At 51.4% G+C, this 19,197-nt stretch overlaps 8 protein-coding genes across 8 annotated transcripts; 2 read left to right on the forward strand and 6 right to left on the reverse strand.

Moving 5' to 3' along the window:
* Positions 1 to 360: 360 nt before the first annotated feature.
* SCP_1402980 (hypothetical protein) lies at positions 361 to 4,879 on the forward strand (the record flags this gene model as incomplete). Its single annotated transcript, XM_027764002.1, has 20 exons — positions 361 to 673; positions 728 to 917; positions 977 to 1,165; positions 1,227 to 1,687; positions 1,740 to 2,102; positions 2,159 to 2,325; positions 2,384 to 2,557; positions 2,608 to 2,736; positions 2,794 to 2,934; positions 2,995 to 3,117; positions 3,169 to 3,300; positions 3,361 to 3,491; positions 3,553 to 3,638; positions 3,697 to 3,806; positions 3,864 to 4,102; positions 4,167 to 4,226; positions 4,280 to 4,375; positions 4,430 to 4,513; positions 4,561 to 4,635; positions 4,687 to 4,879. 20 exons carry the CDS (start codon positions 361 to 363, stop codon positions 4,877 to 4,879), a joined length of 3,456 nt encoding a protein of 1,151 aa, XP_027619803.1.
* Positions 4,880 to 5,096: 217 nt separating this feature from the next.
* SCP_1402990 (hypothetical protein) lies at positions 5,097 to 6,135 on the reverse strand (the record flags this gene model as incomplete). Its single annotated transcript, XM_027764003.1, has 5 exons — positions 5,097 to 5,132; positions 5,184 to 5,284; positions 5,340 to 5,708; positions 5,758 to 5,800; positions 5,860 to 6,135. The coding sequence occupies 5 exons, from the start codon at positions 6,133 to 6,135 to the stop codon at positions 5,097 to 5,099; spliced, it is 825 nt and encodes a 274-aa protein (XP_027619804.1).
* An 843-nt stretch (positions 6,136 to 6,978) lies between these two features.
* Positions 6,979 to 8,724, reverse strand: SCP_1403000 (Melanoma-associated antigen G1; the record flags this gene model as incomplete). Its single annotated transcript, XM_027764004.1, has 5 exons — positions 6,979 to 7,433; positions 7,503 to 7,784; positions 7,840 to 8,013; positions 8,067 to 8,160; positions 8,524 to 8,724. The coding sequence occupies 5 exons, from the start codon at positions 8,722 to 8,724 to the stop codon at positions 6,979 to 6,981; spliced, it is 1,206 nt and encodes a 401-aa protein (XP_027619805.1).
* A 369-nt stretch (positions 8,725 to 9,093) lies between these two features.
* On the reverse strand, positions 9,094 to 10,715 carry SCP_1403010 (UBX domain-containing protein; the record flags this gene model as incomplete). Its single annotated transcript, XM_027764005.1, has 8 exons — positions 9,094 to 9,226; positions 9,287 to 9,346; positions 9,408 to 9,749; positions 9,809 to 9,935; positions 9,986 to 10,110; positions 10,160 to 10,243; positions 10,378 to 10,539; positions 10,594 to 10,715. 8 exons carry the CDS (start codon positions 10,713 to 10,715, stop codon positions 9,094 to 9,096), a joined length of 1,155 nt encoding a protein of 384 aa, XP_027619806.1.
* Positions 10,716 to 10,946: 231 nt separating this feature from the next.
* Positions 10,947 to 13,945, forward strand: SCP_1403020 (hypothetical protein; the record flags this gene model as incomplete). The annotated part of the gene is made up of 8 exons (XM_027764006.1): positions 10,947 to 11,199; positions 11,247 to 11,285; positions 11,335 to 11,513; positions 11,632 to 11,955; positions 12,006 to 12,399; positions 12,460 to 12,610; positions 12,661 to 13,308; positions 13,357 to 13,945. 8 exons carry the CDS (start codon positions 10,947 to 10,949, stop codon positions 13,943 to 13,945), a joined length of 2,577 nt encoding a protein of 858 aa, XP_027619807.1.
* Positions 13,946 to 14,985: 1,040 nt separating this feature from the next.
* Positions 14,986 to 15,410, reverse strand: SCP_1403030 (hypothetical protein; the record flags this gene model as incomplete). The annotated part of the gene is made up of 2 exons (XM_027764007.1): positions 14,986 to 15,137; positions 15,188 to 15,410. 2 exons carry the CDS (start codon positions 15,408 to 15,410, stop codon positions 14,986 to 14,988), a joined length of 375 nt encoding a protein of 124 aa, XP_027619808.1.
* A 362-nt stretch (positions 15,411 to 15,772) lies between these two features.
* On the reverse strand, positions 15,773 to 17,206 carry SCP_1403040 (hypothetical protein; the record flags this gene model as incomplete). Its single annotated transcript, XM_027764008.1, has 3 exons — positions 15,773 to 15,778; positions 15,944 to 16,149; positions 16,207 to 17,206. 3 exons carry the CDS (start codon positions 17,204 to 17,206, stop codon positions 15,773 to 15,775), a joined length of 1,212 nt encoding a protein of 403 aa, XP_027619809.1.
* A 390-nt stretch (positions 17,207 to 17,596) lies between these two features.
* Positions 17,597 to 19,001, reverse strand: SCP_1403050 (hypothetical protein; the record flags this gene model as incomplete). The annotated part of the gene is made up of 4 exons (XM_027764009.1): positions 17,597 to 17,926; positions 17,977 to 18,294; positions 18,346 to 18,626; positions 18,680 to 19,001. 4 exons carry the CDS (start codon positions 18,999 to 19,001, stop codon positions 17,597 to 17,599), a joined length of 1,251 nt encoding a protein of 416 aa, XP_027619810.1.
* Positions 19,002 to 19,197: the final 196 nt, after the last annotated feature.

A 19,197-nucleotide genomic window follows, 5' to 3' on the forward strand; every position in this document is an offset into this window, starting at 1 on the left:
GTTTAAGCATAACTTTAAGAGAGAAAAGGGCCCGACGCTCGTGAGAGGACGCGCAGATCACGTGGATGACGCGTCGCGTCAAGTGTTGTTCTGACAATGTTCAACCTCGTTCTGGGCTTGCCACCGCACACCGCTGAAGTAAGTTCAAAATTATGAGAAATATTTTCAATGTCGAGCAGTATTTATGTAACTTACATCCTTTCCACAGGTGTACTGTCAGTGAATCTGGGCGAGTCAACGCTGCGACGTCATACGTCTCACGCTAGCTGACGCTATATTCGCACCTTCAAGACATCACTGAAGACTGAATTTCAACCACGTGGTGTTTCTCGACATTCTTCACCTGCCAATTCTGCGAGTATGGCCCCTCGGAAATCTTTATTTGTTCTGGAGTCGCTTCCGGAGTTGATCCCACCCATATTTGATCAAGCCCAACATTCAATGGCAAACCACCGCAAGAATTGCGTTGCATTGCACAAACTTCAGGTGCAAGCAGCCGCGGTAATGGAACCTATTAAACAACGAGCTGCGGTAAATCTCACCGGCGAGAAGAAATTCGGCGATGTCTTCATCGACATGGTCAGTCGAGTCCTTGTGGTGAAGAAAGGCCCAGCGCCAGCGGAGCGTGTTTTTCGCTTTATTAGCTCATATATCAAGTTCTTGATTGAGAAATGTGAGTGTTTTGCACTGTCGTCATTACTGCCTCCATGAGCTATGGTCGCTTCAGGTTCTCAGCCAAAGGAGGGACGTCGTGTCGGATCATCATCTAATTCAGATGACGACGATACTCTGGCGGTGCGCTTTGTTTCGCGTCTCCTTAGGTGGCTCCTCCAAGGTTTCGTGGCAAAGGACAAGACAGTGCGTCTCCGGAGTGTAAGTCTTGTCGCCGAACTAGTGGTACATCTCGGAGAACTTGAGTGTGTGAAAACTTCAATTTTTTGCATTGATATCTCTGACTACCTGGCAACCTCTGCAGTGAAGATATGTATGCCTCCCTCAGAGAGAACCTGATCGAACGTGTACGAGACAGAGAGTCCTCTATCCGTGCGCTAGCTATCGTCGGTCTTTCGAAACTACTTGGCGGCGAAGATCCAAATGATCTCCCAGAGGACGAGCCGAGCATCCTCGATGTGTTGCTCGATAGTCTCTGTTATGACACCGTACCGTGAGTCATAAGGCTGTACTCTATCTTGTTGTGCAGTAGCTTAGAATTTATGTCAATCCAGTGAAGTGCGCCGTGCAGCGCTTTTGCATATACCGCTGATGCCGCAGACCTTACCTACGTTACTATCTCGCACGCGCGACACGGACCCAGGCCTCCGCAAGCTCTTATATTCTACAGTTCTTTTTCCCACAGACCCACGAACATCAAAAGGGAAAAGTACACATGAAGACGAGCTGAAGCTAACGCATCCGCGACAGCTGACGCTTGCTCAGCGCGAACAAGCAGTACGAGATGGGTTGTGCGACAGAGAAGACGCGGTGCGGCTTGTAGCAGGGAGGATGGTAGGGAGCTGGTTTGATATCATGCGCGATGGCGTAGAGGGCGCATCCGTTTTCGAGGGCTTGATCCAGTTTATCAAGCTATTTGATGTCGCAGGACCGGAAGGTGCGGACGTCGCGGTTGACGCGCTGAAATCGCTCTGTGTAACCAGGGTCGATATCCTCGACGGAGTGGAATTTAGCGGTACGTTCTCCTTCTTTGACCTCGCTCGCAGGACTCAAATACCCTCTATTAGATGAATTCTGGAAGAACCTCGCTCCCGAATCTGCTCTCGTCGCTCGTGTTTTTATCACGTACTGCCTCGATCACGATGCAGAGAAATATTTAGAGAACACCGGCTTACCTGTGGTCACTGCGCTTGCTTTCTACTTACAGGAAGCATGCAATGAGCTACTGGATGCGATCGAGGAATTGACAGAGGCGCGTATGGCGGCAGAGTCGGAAGGTGCCGATGGAACAGAAGACGAAGACGAAGACCTGGATAGGAAAGAGGATGCGGTCCTGGAGTGCGGATTCGTTGTGGGTGAGATGCTGCGCTTGGCAGCGCGAAGTGACTTCACCGACGAGATCGGACGGCGCAAGGTTTTTGCTGTTGTCCGTCAGTGCTCGACCACATTTTCCGGGAGTTCCTCTAATAGAGCATTCTGTTTGCAGGCGAGATGCTTACGCACGAGCTCCTGCCGGAAAACTTGATGGAACCCTGTCTCGACGTGCTCAAGGAGACGACTGCTGGCGAGAGAGAGCTCATCCGAATCGTTGTGGAAATGGTCCATGAGCTCCGAGATGGCATTGGCGGGGAGGATAATGTGCTCGATCAAATTGTAAGTTGGGTTGCCTATCGCGAATCTTTGACAACTGGTCAACCCATAGTTTGTCTAGTCTCGGTCAAATAGCAACGCATCCTTCGACACTACGCAGAGCAGTATCAGAAGTCGTTCAAAGAAGCGGTCGAAAGAAGCTCAAGAGATGACATCAGAAGAGCGTGCCAAGGCAGATGCAATGGATATGCGATGCCTTGCCCTCTGCATCGCCATGCTGAGTCGCGTAAACGGTGTACGTCCTCTCCCCTCTCCATGATATTGAAGACCTCATTTAAGCCCCAGAGCTTTGATGAGAACTCGACGCTAGAGGGTGTACTTGCTGACCTAATAATTCCTGCCGTGAGGAGGAAAGAGCTAGCTCTCCGAGAACGCGGGTTAGTCAGTCTTGGCCTGTGCTGCCTGATCGCGAAGGTTTGTATTAGGCAGCTTGTTTGGTGCATCTCGATTTCTGATGACAGCTTCATCCAGAACATGGCCATGAGCTCCTTCCAACTCTTTCTCAATCAGGTGCAGAGTGCACCGGAAGAATTGAAGGTCAAAGTCTTGCAGGTTATATTTGATGTGTTGATGGTGTACGAAGAGGAGTTTCTTCGTCGTTCGGGAGACGTTGTGCGTGTAATCTCCTTGAACCTGTTATAAAAAACAGGCAGATGCTCACTTTGCTCACAGGCGGAGAAGATCGTCACGTTCCTGTTGCAAACGCTCGAAGTGGAAGAATCCGAGACTGTGCAGGCGATCTTGTGTATCGGCATATCCAAACTAGTGCTCTGCGGCTTGGTGATTGATGAAAGAGTGAGTTTTTCACTCTGCTCATAGAAACGCCTCCGCTAAGCCTGAACTTAGGTCCTCGCCAGTCTCGTGTTGGCTTATGTGTCACCTGTGACCGCACAAAATCAACAGTTGCGTCAATGCCTGGCGTATTGTTTACCCGCCTACTGTTATTCTTCGGCCACAAACCAGAGTCGAATGCAATCTGTGAGTGCGCGATCCTTGCCATTTAATGTTACGACTTATAAATTACTTCCATGCTTACAGGTTGCGATGGTGGCATACGATCTGGTAGTCCGTGTACATCAAGAACTTGGTGAAGATGAAGAGATGATCACGCCGTACCAATTCGGGCTTCTGCTTATCGACTGGACGAACCCGCAAAAGTCGGTAAATGTGTAAGTCCCTAAAAGCATAATTGATGCTCGCTGACAACTGAGTGACGCACGCTAATCTTAGAGAGGCGGCCAGCACTGGAGTGACAGACGTGCACGTTGATCTTGCGATCGACATCGTGAAGGCGCTGCACGATGAGAAACGACTGAGTACGTATATCATCTTTTATGACCGATTTCACTATCATGGGATTGAGACGATAACTAGCGGAAGACAAGAAGGTCTTATGCCAGCTGCTTGGGAAACTATACTTCCCTGACAACCCGAACCCACTTTCATTACTCATTTTGAATACTCTCGTCGCCAACCTGGAAGAGGTCAGTGTCCTGGATTTAAACTGACGAAAGAAGAAAACACTGACTCCTGAGGCGCAGCAAAACCTACTCGAGGACCCTGCCCTGGAGAAGATGATTGATCGGTTTAGAAGCCGGTTCACGAAGCTATTCTCGAAGCAGCTCGAAAAGCTTGACGAGCGATTATACTTCAAGGAACCGCGTTTCCGGGAGATGTGCAAGGATGTCGGGATAGATATTGAAGCCGACAGTGCGAGCGAGGATGAAGGCAGAGATGTCCAGGAAGACTTGGTTGCGAACGGGCCGAGCAGTCCAGAAAGGTATACAATTATATTGGTTTTGGAGTCGATAGATTCTCATCGTTTCTTTCCTTCAACCTTGCAGGACTGCGGAAGATGCCAAAGACAGTTTATCGTACGTGACGGTAAACCGAGAAGCATCCAGGTAGCCCATTCGCTATGCTTTATACCTCTGAGAACTCACAGTCATTGGTATAGCTCTCCCGCTTCAACGGCGCCAACACGCAAAGGGAAGGAGAAAGCAGGATCGGTCCGCACCGCTCGTGACCAGAATCGAGCAGTCATCCAACCAAGGTGAGTGGACAGATCCTCAAGAGAAAGCACAAGATTACTGACTTGCACTTGCAGCTCTGAGGATGAAGAGGAGCAGAAAGAGAACACCGCGATACCGGAACCAGCCTTTGCTACGCCCAAGAAGCCGCGGGCGACCAAGTGTGTGGAAACTTGCGATGATGAGATTTACTCTGACAACTGCGTAGGAGAACCAGGAGTCCGGGCCAGCCGGCGTTCGCCTCGCCCGTACACAAGAGGATTAGCCATAGGCAGACTCCCAAGTGAGTTGACCATCTTGTAGACGTTCCCTCTGTTCGCTGATGCACGAACAGGAAATTGGCGGTTGATGTGGGCGATCCGTTTGACGATGCCACAAACTCCCGGAAGAACGCATCAGGAAACAAGAAAGACATAAAGGCGCGCGGAAAGGTGCGGCCTCACTCGCCGCCCGGTGATTCGAGCGAAGATGATGGCAACGAGATAGATGATGCCGAAGGTTCAACGTTCAACTCTCGGTGCTCATAGAATCTCATTCGGCAAGACAGGTAATACACGGAAACAGGAAGTCAGTCTGGAATCGGATACTTCTGAAGTCTGATGTAGGCCTTTGTACCATGTCCCGAAGTTATAGTTCGCTGTCGTCTACTCCCCTTGTATACTGGGTCGTGTCCTGTGATTATTGTAGATCAAGGGTAATACAGGTGTTCTACATCGGTGGTAGAGAGTACACAGTAAGTCTGCACTATGGGAGTCCGATCCAGTGGTACAGAACAGCACCCTGAAGATTTGTTAGTAAATTCGTACCCGGAGTAATTTTGGAGGCTCTCACAGAGCTATTGTCTTTCCGTACAACCTTTCTGTTAACAAGAGCGATAAGACACTTGTTCGCTCGGGCTTGCGCCAAATCAGGCGGTTTTACGAACTCCAGAACTGCGAGCGATGCCCGTGAATTTCAGCAGTAGCAACAGAGAACATCAGCACGCACTGCCCATGCCTCGACTTGGACTGTCCAAGAATACTTCAATCACCGTCTCAATGTGTCTGCGCAGATTCGGATCACTTCCACGGAACTCGAGGGGTAGCACTGTCACAATTCGGTCTATGACGAGCCCGCGCTCCTTCTTCTCCTTCGAAGTAAGTTTCGGCTTGCCCTTCTTTTTCACCAGTACTTTTGTCCCAGAGCCTGACGATACGGTCGTAGCATTCCCAGTAGCTAGGGTCGTCTCGTTGCCGGCCTCAGTGGTGTCGGCGTTAAAAGTCGTCTTGTCTGCGGTAGATAGCTCTGGAGAAGGCGGCCTGGCTGCCGCCGCTTGTGCAGCGTGAAGTGTAGCCATGGCCGCCGCGGCGTCTTCCTCTACGCGAAATGGGTGAAATCGGGCAAACAAGAGGGCGCGTAGACGTACCCGCTCTGCGTGCAGCAAGAGCATATGACGCGGCGGTAGGGGCCTAAAAAGGACAGTATATGCTTGCCACCACAGGTAAAAGAAAAAAAAGTGACACCGCACCTGAGGCCAGTCGGTTGTGAGCGCATTCATGTTCATGACATAGAGCCAGCTTGCAAAACTCTCATTAAACGTCCCAAGTGAGTCGCTCAATGACTTCAGCCCTTGCACATTGGCATTTAGAGCCTCTGCCTCGTCGACCAGCTCGGATAGTGCAGGTTCAAGAAACCCGAGACCGTGGGGAGCGTCTGGGTACGCGCCGGACCGCGATAGGCGGTAGAGAGAGCCTTGGGATATTCGGCGAAGAGGGGTGCGTGGCGGTGCTGAGATTGAAGGCATCACTGCTACTTCGCAATACATAAATTAATGAGATATTTGTTGGTCCCGGGAAGACAAAGGCGTACAAAGGCTTGAAGCTGGATGTTGGTGATGCGGCAAGTCTGTCGAATTGGTCCGACTCGGATATCATAAAAGTAACTTTCAGGTACTGCGATTATGATCAGAAGCTAGATAGAAATGTCCACCCGAGTTAGTGTAGAATATTATTAGGGCGAGCGGGGCACAAGTCTGCATCGGAATTCGGAAGAAGCGTGACTTCGCGACGCGCTCCGCACGTGATCGGCGCATGTAGGACTCATCAACTGTGGCACTGACCTTCCGTGTATCGCTGTCGCTCTCGATATGGGTTAGCTAGTTACGGAGAAGGTCCATGCTCCCTAGTAGAGATTACCCCGCCTTGACAGCCAACATGCAAGACCTGGGGAACTGGGAAGAGGATCCGGTGAACAATCTCTAGGTCTACGCGTGCGAAGACCTTCCCATTCCTCGAGATGGCTTAGAGAAACTTCTGCGCAGGACTTTCAGCGCGCAGTAATGCTGGAATATGCCCATCCTGTTGGAGAGTGTCTGCAGGACCAGATGAAGTACAGCAGCACCTCCATGCCGAGATACATGGAATGGGAGAACGATGCAATGCTGCCGGACAAACTGCTGAAGTCGCGAAGGCACGATGTATGGAGACATATTCATGTAGGAAGCTGAGTAGTACCGTAAATAGTCTTGGTCGAAATATGACAAGCAGGACATACAACGAAATGGACATTCATGTGGGCACCCAGGCCAATAAACGTACAGGTACATTCACGCACAACAATAAACAAAAGGAGATTTGTCTACACACCTCTACGACCTGACATCCGCCAGTGCTGTGCCCGCCGCTCTCTCGATGCCCCTCAAGATGATTTCGAACCTCTTCTTCTCTCCCACATCAGCCCTCGCTCTGCCCTCCTCGCCCTCGCCCTCGCCATCCGTCTCGTCCCCGCCTGTCTTTGCGACCATGAACTCCGCAACGAACCGCGCAATTGCCTTCTCGCCGACCTCGGCGCGCGCGCGGGCACCCCAGCGCCACTCCCAGTTATTCGCGCCATCTTCGCCCTGTGTCGCCTGCGTCGCGGCAGGCACGCGCCCACGCTTCTGGCCTTTCTGCTCGCCCACGCGGTTCCGGTCGAGATACCCCTGGCGTGCGAGCTGCGTCAGATACGCGTCGACGGTAAGCGCCTGGTGCGTTGATTGGCTGCTCAGAGGGACGTGCGCGGAGCCGGACAGCCGGAGACGCTTCAGGATCCCCCGGAGGTCGTCTGCGGGATGAAGGAGACCGTGGTTGGTCAGTCGGGGAATGAAACGTAGGTACGAGAGACTAGACTCACTGTCACTGATGACCTTTCCCTCGACGAGGATTAGCGCCAGGATCACGTAGAGCATGCCGACGGAACCAAGCTGGTCGGCCGCGTGCCATGCGAAGATGCTGCCGGTGGAGCGTTTTCCAACGCGGTTATCGTCGTCGTCGTCGTTCTCGTCCTCTGCGACTGCATCTGCGCGGTCGGCCTGTTCTGCTGCGCGAATCTCCGCGTTCGGAGCACACGCACGCTCAATAATTGACGGTGCAAGTACGGAGCGCAGGATGTACGTCTTCGTTCCCGTCGGCGCAGCTGTGGAATGTATGAGCAACAACGACATACATAAGGAGAGGAAGGAGGAGCGCACCGCGTTTCTTGACGCCGGTGCCCTTGAGCAGCTCCGCATCTTTGTCGTTCGCGTCCTTGTCCGGCTCCGGGCGCGCCTGGAGCTCGACGAGCTCCATGCCGAACACCTTGTGCAGGATGTCCTGAGCGCGCTCCATGACAGTATTGAAGGCACGCGTGCTCGAGCCTAGCACTGCTGGTGTGCGCCCGTTTGAGTCCGCTAGAAGTTACACGAGAACTAGGGAATACCTTTCTTAGAGATCTCTTCTCTGCGTAGGGGGACACGCCGAGCCTCCGTGAACAGCGCTAGGCGGACGAGGTCATTAGCTTTCCTGTCTAGATCCTGCACGACATGAGCATCAGATTTGTACGCCAAATTTCAGAGCTGGGTCGGTGTCGAAACAACATTAAAAATATTAATCCTTCATATAAAAAACAACCGGAATTTAGTGTCTTCGGCGAAAAGATGGATGACATCGAGCAAGAATGTTCCCGACGCGTTCGGGCATCCCAAAAAGCTCGAAACAACCACGCACTCCGCCTCGCTGACCAACGGTCTGATCATCAGGACATTCGAGAATTTCGCATTCCACGAGTAAGAAAGTTCGCCGCGACATACTTACCAACACGAGGGCGTCCAAGCCTCGCAAAAGGCCAGCTATCATCTTTCCAAGAAAATCCACATGTCGAAGCATTGAGAACTCACTTTCTTCACATTTCCCACCCCGTCCATCTCGATATCCTCATCCTGCGCCTCTTGTTCTTCCTCCTCTTCCTCCTCTTCCTCTTCGTCACGCCCACGCCGGCGCTGAGACTGGCTGCCCCTCGTCTGGCGTGGTTGGGACTGGGGGGGCTGTCGTTGAGATTGTGAGGGTTGTTTCTGAGAACGGGTAGTCGCTCGAGCCATGGTGGTCGTCGTGGAAGAAAGAGCGCTCAGTGAAGGTGCTTCGACGCGACTGGCGCAAATTGATGTAAACGCGCGCCACAGGCGCGTTGAGGCGCGTCACAACCTCCTCAAACCTACCTTGCTCCTTTTCACTTAATATTCGAACCGTATCTCCTGCAGGTTATCTCACGACACTGCCGTACCAAACAAGTGGGAAATATTCTTCTTAGTAGCTGGAGCAAAATCACTGCGAATAGGTCTTTGTCAAACCTCTCCAATTCACCGTAGTCCTACACATCAAAGGCACCCAAAACATTTGCTCTACAGTTTCTACAAGACATTTCTGACGGAGCCACCACTGAATATTGAGTGCTCCTCCCCAATTTCCAACTATACCCACCGCTGCACGACAACGCTGTTGACTAGCCCTGCAGCCTCGACCGTCTGTGCGTCGTCCTCCAGAATACGGGTCGGGAATGTCGTTTGAATCGTATACGGACGCGTGTTATTCTCGGGACGGGAGCTGCGGCAGTGACCTCGCCTTAAGCACAAAATCGTGAATAGCGGATAAACAAGCACTTACGCGTTGATGAAGTTACGGATGTCCCCCACCGTGTGTGAGAGATTCATTCGGCAGACCATCCTTCGCGCCCGCATTAGCTCAAATAAGGAGCCAAATGACAAAGGGTAAATCCGACACGTACCTCGTCCCATCCGCGAGCCTGATCTGCACGCTGGTCGTCGGCAGTGTTTGATTGACCTCAAACCGCGTGTTGATGCTCGAGCGCTCAGCAGCGGGAGGGGCGGGACTCCTGCTCGTGCTAAGAGGAAACGAGCCTGGCATAGCTCCTCCACCGCTGCTGCTTCCGCTCGCTGCAGGGGCAGGCGCGAAAGAGGGGACGGGAGAGCCGAGACGGTGGCCATGCCCAGAGAAGGTTCGCGCCTGCACTTTCGCCGAAGGCACAAAGTCGTCCTGCAGGCGCTTCACCACGCGTAGCTCCACAGGCTGGCCGGGAAGGACATTCAAGACGTGAGGCGGAGCGCGGCTACGGCGAACGACGCCAGTTGAGAGCCATGGTGAGAACTACAGAAAGAAATGACGTACCCCGAGTTAATTTCGGCGAGAACCTGCGCATGCCCCGGGTCGTCATAGCGCATCAAGTCGCCATCCTCGATACTAAAGCCCTCGCGCCAGAATGTGAGGTGGCGAATCGCAGTCTCTTCTTCTGGTTCTGTGTCGAGCGATGAGTGGGCAAAGTGGTCTCAGGAGCAAAGAGCGCACCTGGGGCGTTCGGATCGGGCACATAGACGCTCTCGACTTCATCGCTGCCCAGAGTGTGGCCACCGCCAGTGAACACCGAGCTGTGCACATGTGGTCCACTTTCGACCTCGGGTGGAGGACCAGCTCTGCGGTGGCTTCATGAGCGGAAATCGCGGAATCAGGAGATATACATACTCGGCCGCGCGGCGTAAGAGGTCTCGGACGATATCTCCTCCTGGCACGGCGCCGGGTCTACCCGGATTTTGCACTGAAATCCCACTGCAAAAACGCATTCATCAGCATATACACACCAATGAGGGGAAGCAAGTATCTGCAAATGAACCCGAACGCACGCGCCACACTCGGCGGGACAGAACCGATGGACAAAAATGCATGAGGATACAGAAACATACCTCCTCTCTCCTCCAGCAAACCAGCTTTCCCCTTGGTCCTCGCCATTCTCGTCCTCCTCGTCATCATCATCGCCTCCGCCATGGGCATGTCCCCCGCCAGACGACGCGCTCCCACCCATATCGCGCAGAGTGGCGATCCTCCGCCCGTCAGAGCTGTTCCTACTAACGAAGCCATGTTAGATTCGCCATCACTCAGGCGCGATGAGCTGGACTCACCTCGTGGAGGACGAAGACGTGCTCCAGGCGCCGACGCGGCCGACCCTGGGACCCGTGTTTGAGGGCAGCGACCAAGGCTGTCGCGGGTGGTGGTGTTGTCCCTCGCCGTTATCGCCAGACATTTTGAGAAGATAGCAGAACGTAGATAGTAGTGGTGTCCGGGTGAAATTCAAGCACAGTGCAGCGTCTTGCAGCGTACGTACTCTTACTTGGTCACGTCACGGGGAGGGTGACATGCCGTCACACTCGTTTCCTCGGTGGCCCGGCGTATTGGAATTAGTTCTCAGCAACTACTAGCAGCACTTCTCCGACAGCATTTTCTTCGCGTGTTGCTTTGAAGACAAGCCCCTAGGATGGCGGCCAAAGAAAGAAGCAACATCCTCGATCGCATGGTTGCGTTCCTCCAGAAGGAGTTTGGGACCCTGGAGGATGCCTCCAGAATGCCTGCGGACTACGTTATTATGATGCTCGTTAAAGGTGACCCCCAGCTACCCCAGGAGTACCTGAATGTATCCAATGCCGAAGAGCTATGCCAGAACCAACCACAATTGGTGGAGATGCTGAAGGAAGCATGCCTCTCGGGTGATTTTAATAGATTCGCAAGCGGTAAGTGGCACCACATCAGATTCGTACATTTCTGAAACCTCAATCAGCTTTTCTGCGGATTGTTCAGCCAAAACCACCCACCCCAGGTATGCTATCCACTATTCGTGAAGTTACCATGGCTTCATCACTTCCTAGCTGCACTCGACTACCTGATTAACCCCTTCAAGACTCCATATGTCGGTGCTGCTGTGGATGGACTGTATGAGTATCTGAGAGAAAATAACCGAAAATTTCACCGCGAAGGAGGACACTATGGAAAATTTTGTTCCATTGTTCAAAGTTCCGGGAGTGGAAAGTCCAGGACGATGATTGAGGTAAGTTGATTATCGCATTTGGTTTATTTCCCCCAAGCCGGCAGGTTGCAACAATGCCCGTCGTAGACCATGTCCACGCTGGGCTCCACGAAAGCGGCTCATTACTAACAATATTCAGTTGGGTTCCAAAGGTGTTATGGTCCTTTATATGAATATCCGTGACAAGGCAGACAAGCACAATTGGCCGCCGCGGGATGATATTCCGGCACGCATCTTAGCTGAGGATCTGGGCAGGTTGACAGAAGAAAGCTATACGCAGCGTTGCTGCATTTTCTTCACTGCCATCTTCCTACATCTCGGCACGCGCTTGCGAGAATTGTTCGACCTTACTGGATGCCGCATTTCGCGGGCAATCGAGCTCTGGCGGAATGAGATGGACGGCACACTTGTTGGAAACAGACGAGTACAATTTTTCCAGGACGTTCAAGAGACTTATTGGAAGGTTCGTTTCTATGTATGAAGCGGTTGGCCATCAGTTGCTGATTTCAACAGATAACGAATCCGAAATCCGCGCGCGCTTGCATCGAGGAGTTACTGCAGAAGATGGACCCAGTGTTTTTTTCCGAAATGAGTCCCAAACCACTGACCGCAGAGAACTACGAAGAGGAATTTCTAGACTACGAACAGAATATGCGAAACTCGTATTCGAATCTCATCTACACGCTTGATGACCTTATGGGAACTACAGATGATCCGAAGCTGGTAATCGCGATCGACGAAGCACATCGCTTGAGCACTATGGTTAACGATAGGTTTCGTCCATCTCACTTACTGTGTAGAGTGATTAGTGCATATTCGTGCATTCGAGGTTATCTGGGTTCTGTTTGGGTCGTCTTCGCCTCAACCTCCTCGAGGATTGCCGACTTCTCTGTTCGATCTCAGATTCGTGCGTATCTTAGCGATGAAGTTGCTTTGCCCATCACTGTACTGACTCCCCATTTCACAGATAACTCTCAGCGCGCAGTCACAGCTGGATCACGGCTGTTTCCTCCCTACACTTTGACGGGCTGGGATCAACATGCCATTCCTCTCGCCGATATCACTTATGCGGATGACGTGTCAAAAGCTGAACACCTCATTCGCTATGGACGCCCGTTGTTAGTCTTCAAGGATTCGCAGTGTGATTGAACTAACACGATTAGTCTAGATGGCATTCAAATCGTCTCAGAGATACCGTGATGCTGGCTAAGGAGAAATTGTGCAACGGTCGTACATTCAACGTCCACGATTCCAACCAAGTACTCGCTGTCCTTGGCCAACGGTTCAGTTTGGATATTTGTTTTGGGCATCCGGAGGCTGCCGAATTTCTTGAGACAGGTGTGGCCAGCCATCTACGCGTATGTGACGCAATAACCGAGGATCGGATGTGGAGATTCACAAGTTATCCATCTGAGCCGATCCTGTCACACGTTGCGGGATGGCTCTTGCATAATGAACCAGATTACATCGTCGATGCACTCAAATGCATGGAGAGGAAGATCCAGGATGGACTGATCGAGCTTGGAAAGAGCGGACAGTTGGTTAGTCGTATTGTCTGGATCCTTGGCAAGGATTCTTTGGTCCGCCAGTTGTACACGCCCACGGTCCCCGATCGTACTCAGAGCCCGTACCTGCTGTACTGCCAAAAGGTTCCTCTCACCAAATACCTCGAGAAATGTTTTGGCAACACAGTTTGGCCCGACAACAAGCAGCAAGCAGAGGCGGCGAAGAACGCGTTCCAAAATGCCTACGTCAATTTCTCTCACTGGATCTCGATGGAGGAGAACATTTGTGACGAATATCGCAGCGACTGGTGGTATGTCCTGTCCTTCTACTTGGTGACGTGGCTAAGTAATGCCAACAGCGCCAAGCAGTGGCTGCTGCGCCACTGGGCACGCACAGCCGCGATCCAGTGCTGTCACGGTCAACCACTCATTGACAAGGTGATACCAATTTATTTCCACAACGCGGGCCGTAGTTTGCAGGACAGCATGTCGCTCATGATGATATCGGACAAAGCTGGAGCGACCGCGAGCCCCACCGACGTCAACGCCATCCAGGCCAAGCACGTCTCTATCAACTGTGTTACCGGCCTTCCGTGTATCGCTGTAACTCTCGATATGGGAGTTGTGAAGACGGAGGTCCGGTCCACATTCTCTGCTAAACAGTCACCTCGCCTTAACAGCCTTGGATATGCCGACCCGGACGAAGAGGATTCCTGTCTACGCATTTATGCATCTGGCATGAACGCCAAGACCTTCCCGTTTCTCGAAGAGCAAGTTAGCCTGGAGACACTTCTGCAGAGCATTGTTCAGCATGCAACAGAGCCGGCATATCCCCACCCTGTCGGAGAGCGTCTGCAGGACGAGATGATATATGGCAGCACCTCGAGGCCGAGACACATGGAATGGGAGAACGGTGCGAAAGGGCCAGCCGAACTGCTGAAGTCGTGAAGAAATGACGTGAGAACATGTACATATGTAGGAAGTTGATGACGAGGAGAACATCTTCGTCTAAGACGAAATGAATATTCTTCCGACATGGAGCGTACAGGTACTTTCACGCAGAGAACAATAAGAAAAAAGGAAGTTTAACTGCACCTCTACAACCTGACATTTGCATCATCAGCCACTGCCGTTATCACCAGTGTGCCCGACTTAGGCTCATAGATACAGCCTCTAGTTACCTGGAGGAAGACAGTCGTTCCTTTTGTAATAGATGCCCGACTCGATTGCGCATTCTGCGGAATTCTTTCAGGTTAGTTGCACAGTCCTGCGACGATTCCGCAGCCAGAGTTCATAAGATGTAATGAATTATCAGTCTCATATGCTGCAGTACGGAAAAGCGCCAGAGCTTCCGCTGCCGGATACGATCCACATTCCACGAAATCGCCGAACACGAGGCACAAGTGAATAGACCCAAATGCTGCGAGACAAGAGCATGTTATGCAAGCCTGCACTCCTCCACACAGGAACACGTCCCAAGGCACCCGCATCCTGTAGACATCAGGAAAAACGCAATCCTAGGTAGCACCACCTCTCGTCTCTCTAGTCGCCCTAGGCTCGGTAGTTTCCGGTAGCTGCAAGATAGTCCTCCAGAGTTCTAGGTAGTAGTGGTGTGCTTCACTATAGTACTAGGTAGTGTCGGAGGGGCTGTATGACGTGTCCTTATATTGCATGGGCAGTCAAATGATAGAAGACATGTGATTGACCTCCCCCACTGACATCAGAAGTGGAGAAGTTCATTTCCATGCTACTCGAGGCACGATCCCCTTTCAGTCTCACCAGCAATCTTATGTATTTGAATCATGTAAGTAACGGAACAGGAGAAAATCTTCATGACGCAGGTATGGGTTTACATAGAAGAAATTTGCTTGCTCGAGAACCTCAGCGGATGTCCAAGAATATATCATCTTTCTCCCCCACTGCGGTATCAGATGACAACTGCGAACAATTTGTGTCACCGGTATAATTGATGTCCAGCGTTGATTGTTTCAACGTGAATACGCAATCTTGTACATCCCAATATCTGGAACCGGTGAGTGAAAGGGTGTGAACCATTCTACGTAGGCCAAGGGATGCTTGAATTGTGTACCATACTCTTCCGGAAGTCTGAAAATTGCACGAATGTGTGCAACACGCAAATCTGGATGGTATGTCAGAATCATTCTCATGACAAGCATGTACTGAATTCACCTTCCAGGGGAGTCTTGTTCTTGTTGGAGTCAAATGGATCTCCGGGAAATTCGCGCGCAATAACGGTGTCAAAATGAGCTGGGACTTCTTTCTGCAATGCCCTCGCTGGAACTGCTGGTGTTGCACGGATAGTGTCCTTTTTCGGGGTATGTGAGACTTGCTGTGCTGTTGGAAGGCTGACTTGCATCCACTTGTAGACCGCAAACCATGTCCTGTCATGCATCCCTTGAGCGGCAATTGGAACTTGGTGGTTGCGTGTGGATTTTCGGAGGAAATCCTCAAGGTTATGCAAGAAATCAGTGCATCCAAAATCTTTAATCAATGTTCGGACTGTCTTTTGCCCAAATCCGGGCTGCTTGGCAATTGAGTATGACAGCGGAGCATCCTCTGAATCGTTATCTCCTTGATCCGCACATCAGGAAAAAGCCCTGAGTGAGGTAGCCATGGTGACCATTGTGTAAGGTTCTGTAGGACGTGTAGCCAGGTGCGCGACTGATGTAGTCTCTGTAATGCTGTGTAGATCACTCATACGCCTCCGTAAAATAATGTCAATATCATTTAGGCTCACTCTCTGTCATGGCACAATTAGGTCTAATCATCTTTAGCTCGATCCACAAGATAGCGAAAGAGTACAAAGTCATGGTGGCGTAAGTACGGATTGACATAAAATCTGTCACAGACATCAAGAACAGTATGTGATCGCAATGCCGGATCGATTTTTTTCCCCCAGAGTGGTATTAGTTGACAGCTACGCACAATATCAGTCACCCACACGATAGATGCGAACTGGCGGCGTTGCCGTGTTGACCATGTCACAACGTGCATCCCAGTGTCCGCGTCAACCACATGAAATGGCGTGAACCATTCAATGTATGCAAGCAGTACAGTAGCGGCGTCTGAATGCTCAACAGCGAGCACATCTGGAAGCTTGAAGATGGCACGAACTTGTGCTACATGCAATCCTGAATGCACAGTCAGCAAGAACCATAATAAATACTGCACAGGGAATGAAAGTGCACCATGAAGCGGGCCACCTGAGGCAGACTGTGCACTAGAGTCCTTGACAAGCACCGTCGACTGCTGAGCAGGTACTTCAGTTCGAGTTCCTTTTGTGGGTCGAGGAGTGCTTGCGTGAATTGTGTCGACCACCACTTCCGATGTGATCTGTTGTGCGACAGGGAGCTGCACCTTCATCTGGGAATATACCGGAACACGCGTCTTGTTATGAATGGGCAATAGTATGGAGCCACCGGATCCAGTCTTCTGCAAAAATTCTTCAAGGCATTTCACGAAGTCCGGAGCATGAAGATCGTGCATCAATGAAGCCACCGTCATACGAGGATATGCAGGTTCCTTCGCGATAGCATAGCCTCTTGCAAACTGACCTTCCTTGAGCGGCTGTGTGGACTGTTGAGGTTGATTCTCTGTGCGCAAAGTCTCCGCGTCTATCAGATCATCGACATCGATATCCTCCTCATCGTCTTTCTCATCGGCATCGGGGTTATTCTTCATAATCCATGCAAGGTAGGAGTCAAATCGGTAAACTGCTTCCTGTCGTTCAAGCCACACCGTCATCTGCTTGACATAGTTCACCTTTCGGTTACTGGCAGCATATGCGACCTTCGCAAAATCAATGTGAAGCCGCTCGGGCCCTTCTGTGCTGTACCCGTCTGCTGTGCCGAGATAGCGGATGGAGTAGGGATAGTGCTCGGATGAGTGAACCTTTGGTATGTTGAAATCGTCTCGTATCCCCTCGTTGACAAAGACCTGCTTGTAGCGGTGAAACTCGAGCCAGGAATGCTCAAGTTTTTTCAGTGATTCTTCGGAGTGTAGCTCGAAGTGAGCATAGTAGATAAAATCAAGGATCGCACGAACTGCACAAGTGACATTGGGCTGAGGTGCTGCACCTGCGATAACTCCCAGAAAAACCTTTTCCATGTTCTTGTACTCAGTCCCAGTCCATTGAGATATCACAGAGATCCCATCTTTGAAGTAGCGAAGATCGGAGTGTTTCGTCATTGCTTGGAAGCGTAGGTCTAACTCTCGAGCACCTCCGTTCTCTTTGGCACTCTTAGTGGCCCATGATACAAGATGGTCTTTGAAAACTCCTTTATGGAGCTGATGGAGGATGTCGGGAGTGATGCAGGTGAATATATTGCAGTGCAGTAAGTCCAACCAAAATGGGAGTATGGGTTTTAGACCTAGATTTGTGAATTCCTCAGATGTCTCGCCCTCTGACGCCCTGCGCAGGACACTTGCCACGTTGTCTTGTTCTTTCAGGACTGAATACACTGGCTTGCCTCTGCCATTTGCAGATACTGAACATTTAGGACACCGGTTCTCCATGCAGCACGACACAAGACACTGCTCCAGATGGTCCACAATGTATGCAGCCAGAATTGGATAGACTCAGCGAATGAATCCGTCAGCGCACACCATGTCAATGCCATCCTGACCGGCTTTCACCAGTGGTTGCAGCAGAGATGTCATGCACGCATGGAAGAGCCTGTGACCCTCGATGCTGCGTCGAGCTTTCGAAAAGCACTTCAATTTCGAAACTGGGATATATCCGATAAGGACTGTTGCATGCTCGGAAGGCTTGCGGCGCATAGATTTTTCAATATTTCCAATGCTGAGATATACTGGCCATGCTGACTTGTCACCGCTGAATTGGGACAGGGATGTTTTGTCCGATGCAAGGATGACAGGTGCAATACTGGCACCTGGAGGCAGTCGCTGCTACTCAAAATGAACACAGAAGCCAGCTCCGCATGGACATGATGGCATACCTGCGTCTCCCACCACCAGTCACCGGTCCACATGTTACCGTAGATTCGGTTCTGATACTCCTCATCTGCATACAGTTGCTCCGGTGTGTAGTGAAGAAGTTCTTGAAACGTGGGATTGCCAATGAGCTCTTGAATACACTCCACAGGATTACGCCTCCAGAGTTCTAGGACCTCTGTGTAAGGTTTGTTTTCATTGTCGAGCTCGTCGCCCACTGCCTCGAACAGTTCACATTCCCATTTAGGTCCACGGGGAAGCATGTCAATCTTTTGAAAGAATGCATACTTATTTTTGAATGACAGCCGTGAGCGTGCACGCGTCTGTTCTATGCTTAGCGCAAATCAAGGAACGACGTTCGAAAGCAGGCTCACAATTTCTAATTGTAGGTACTTGTCAATGGCCTTCTGACTGAGGCCGCTGGTCATCAACCACCGAGCCAGTGCCCACTCCTCCTCAGATTCAAATGGTGCCCAGGAACTCTCTCCTGACGACGTCTTTTGCTTGCGAAGCTTCTCAAATACTGTCTCTGCAGTACTGTGCGTTGTTCCGGCTTCATCTGGGTATTCACCGAGCCAAGGCTTCTTCGGCATGCCTCCTGCGTCCTCATCCTCCACTTCCTCAATGCACACACGTCTTGATGGCTGAGCATGATCTACAAAGTACATGTGAAGCTGCTATCTAACTTGCTGTGGGGAGGAGACTCACTGTCATTAGCATTGCGGTCTTCTTGCAACTCTGACGAGGCCGCCGCCTCTGATGTGAGAGTGGCAGAAGCATGCAGTGGATCAAAAAGCGGTGGGGGACTCAGTGTACGGTTAGTGTCCAGTTGCAGTGTCACATCCTCGGCCGCCCTCCTGATGTCGTTGTCTGCAGAATCCTCATCGTTTGGTGGAGGTGTCACAGGCAAAGTGTTTGCGGCTTTGCGATTGCATGCACACCGGCAAAGTGGAGTCTGGGTGATATGGGAATGAAGACCTTGTCGGGTAGGCTTCGAGCTATGACAGTATGGGCAAATAAAGATGGGCATTTCTGACCAGGTGAGTTGTGTAGGTGCAGTAGATTGAAGTCTTCGCACTCTAGGTTAACTGGGAGGACACGCGCGATCACCATGTCTGGCAAGAGACCACCCTAAACAAAATCCAACCACCTGCCCGTGCGTTGATTTTCGTGCATCTCTCCTGCATCCGGTGTCGCTTCTGCAGGCCCTCCGCCTCACTACAGGG

This window comes from Sparassis crispa (genome assembly GCF_003851025.1).
Source record: "Sparassis crispa DNA, contig_000013F, whole genome shotgun sequence".
Classification (NCBI taxonomy): Eukaryota; Fungi; Basidiomycota; class Agaricomycetes; order Polyporales; family Sparassidaceae; genus Sparassis; species Sparassis crispa.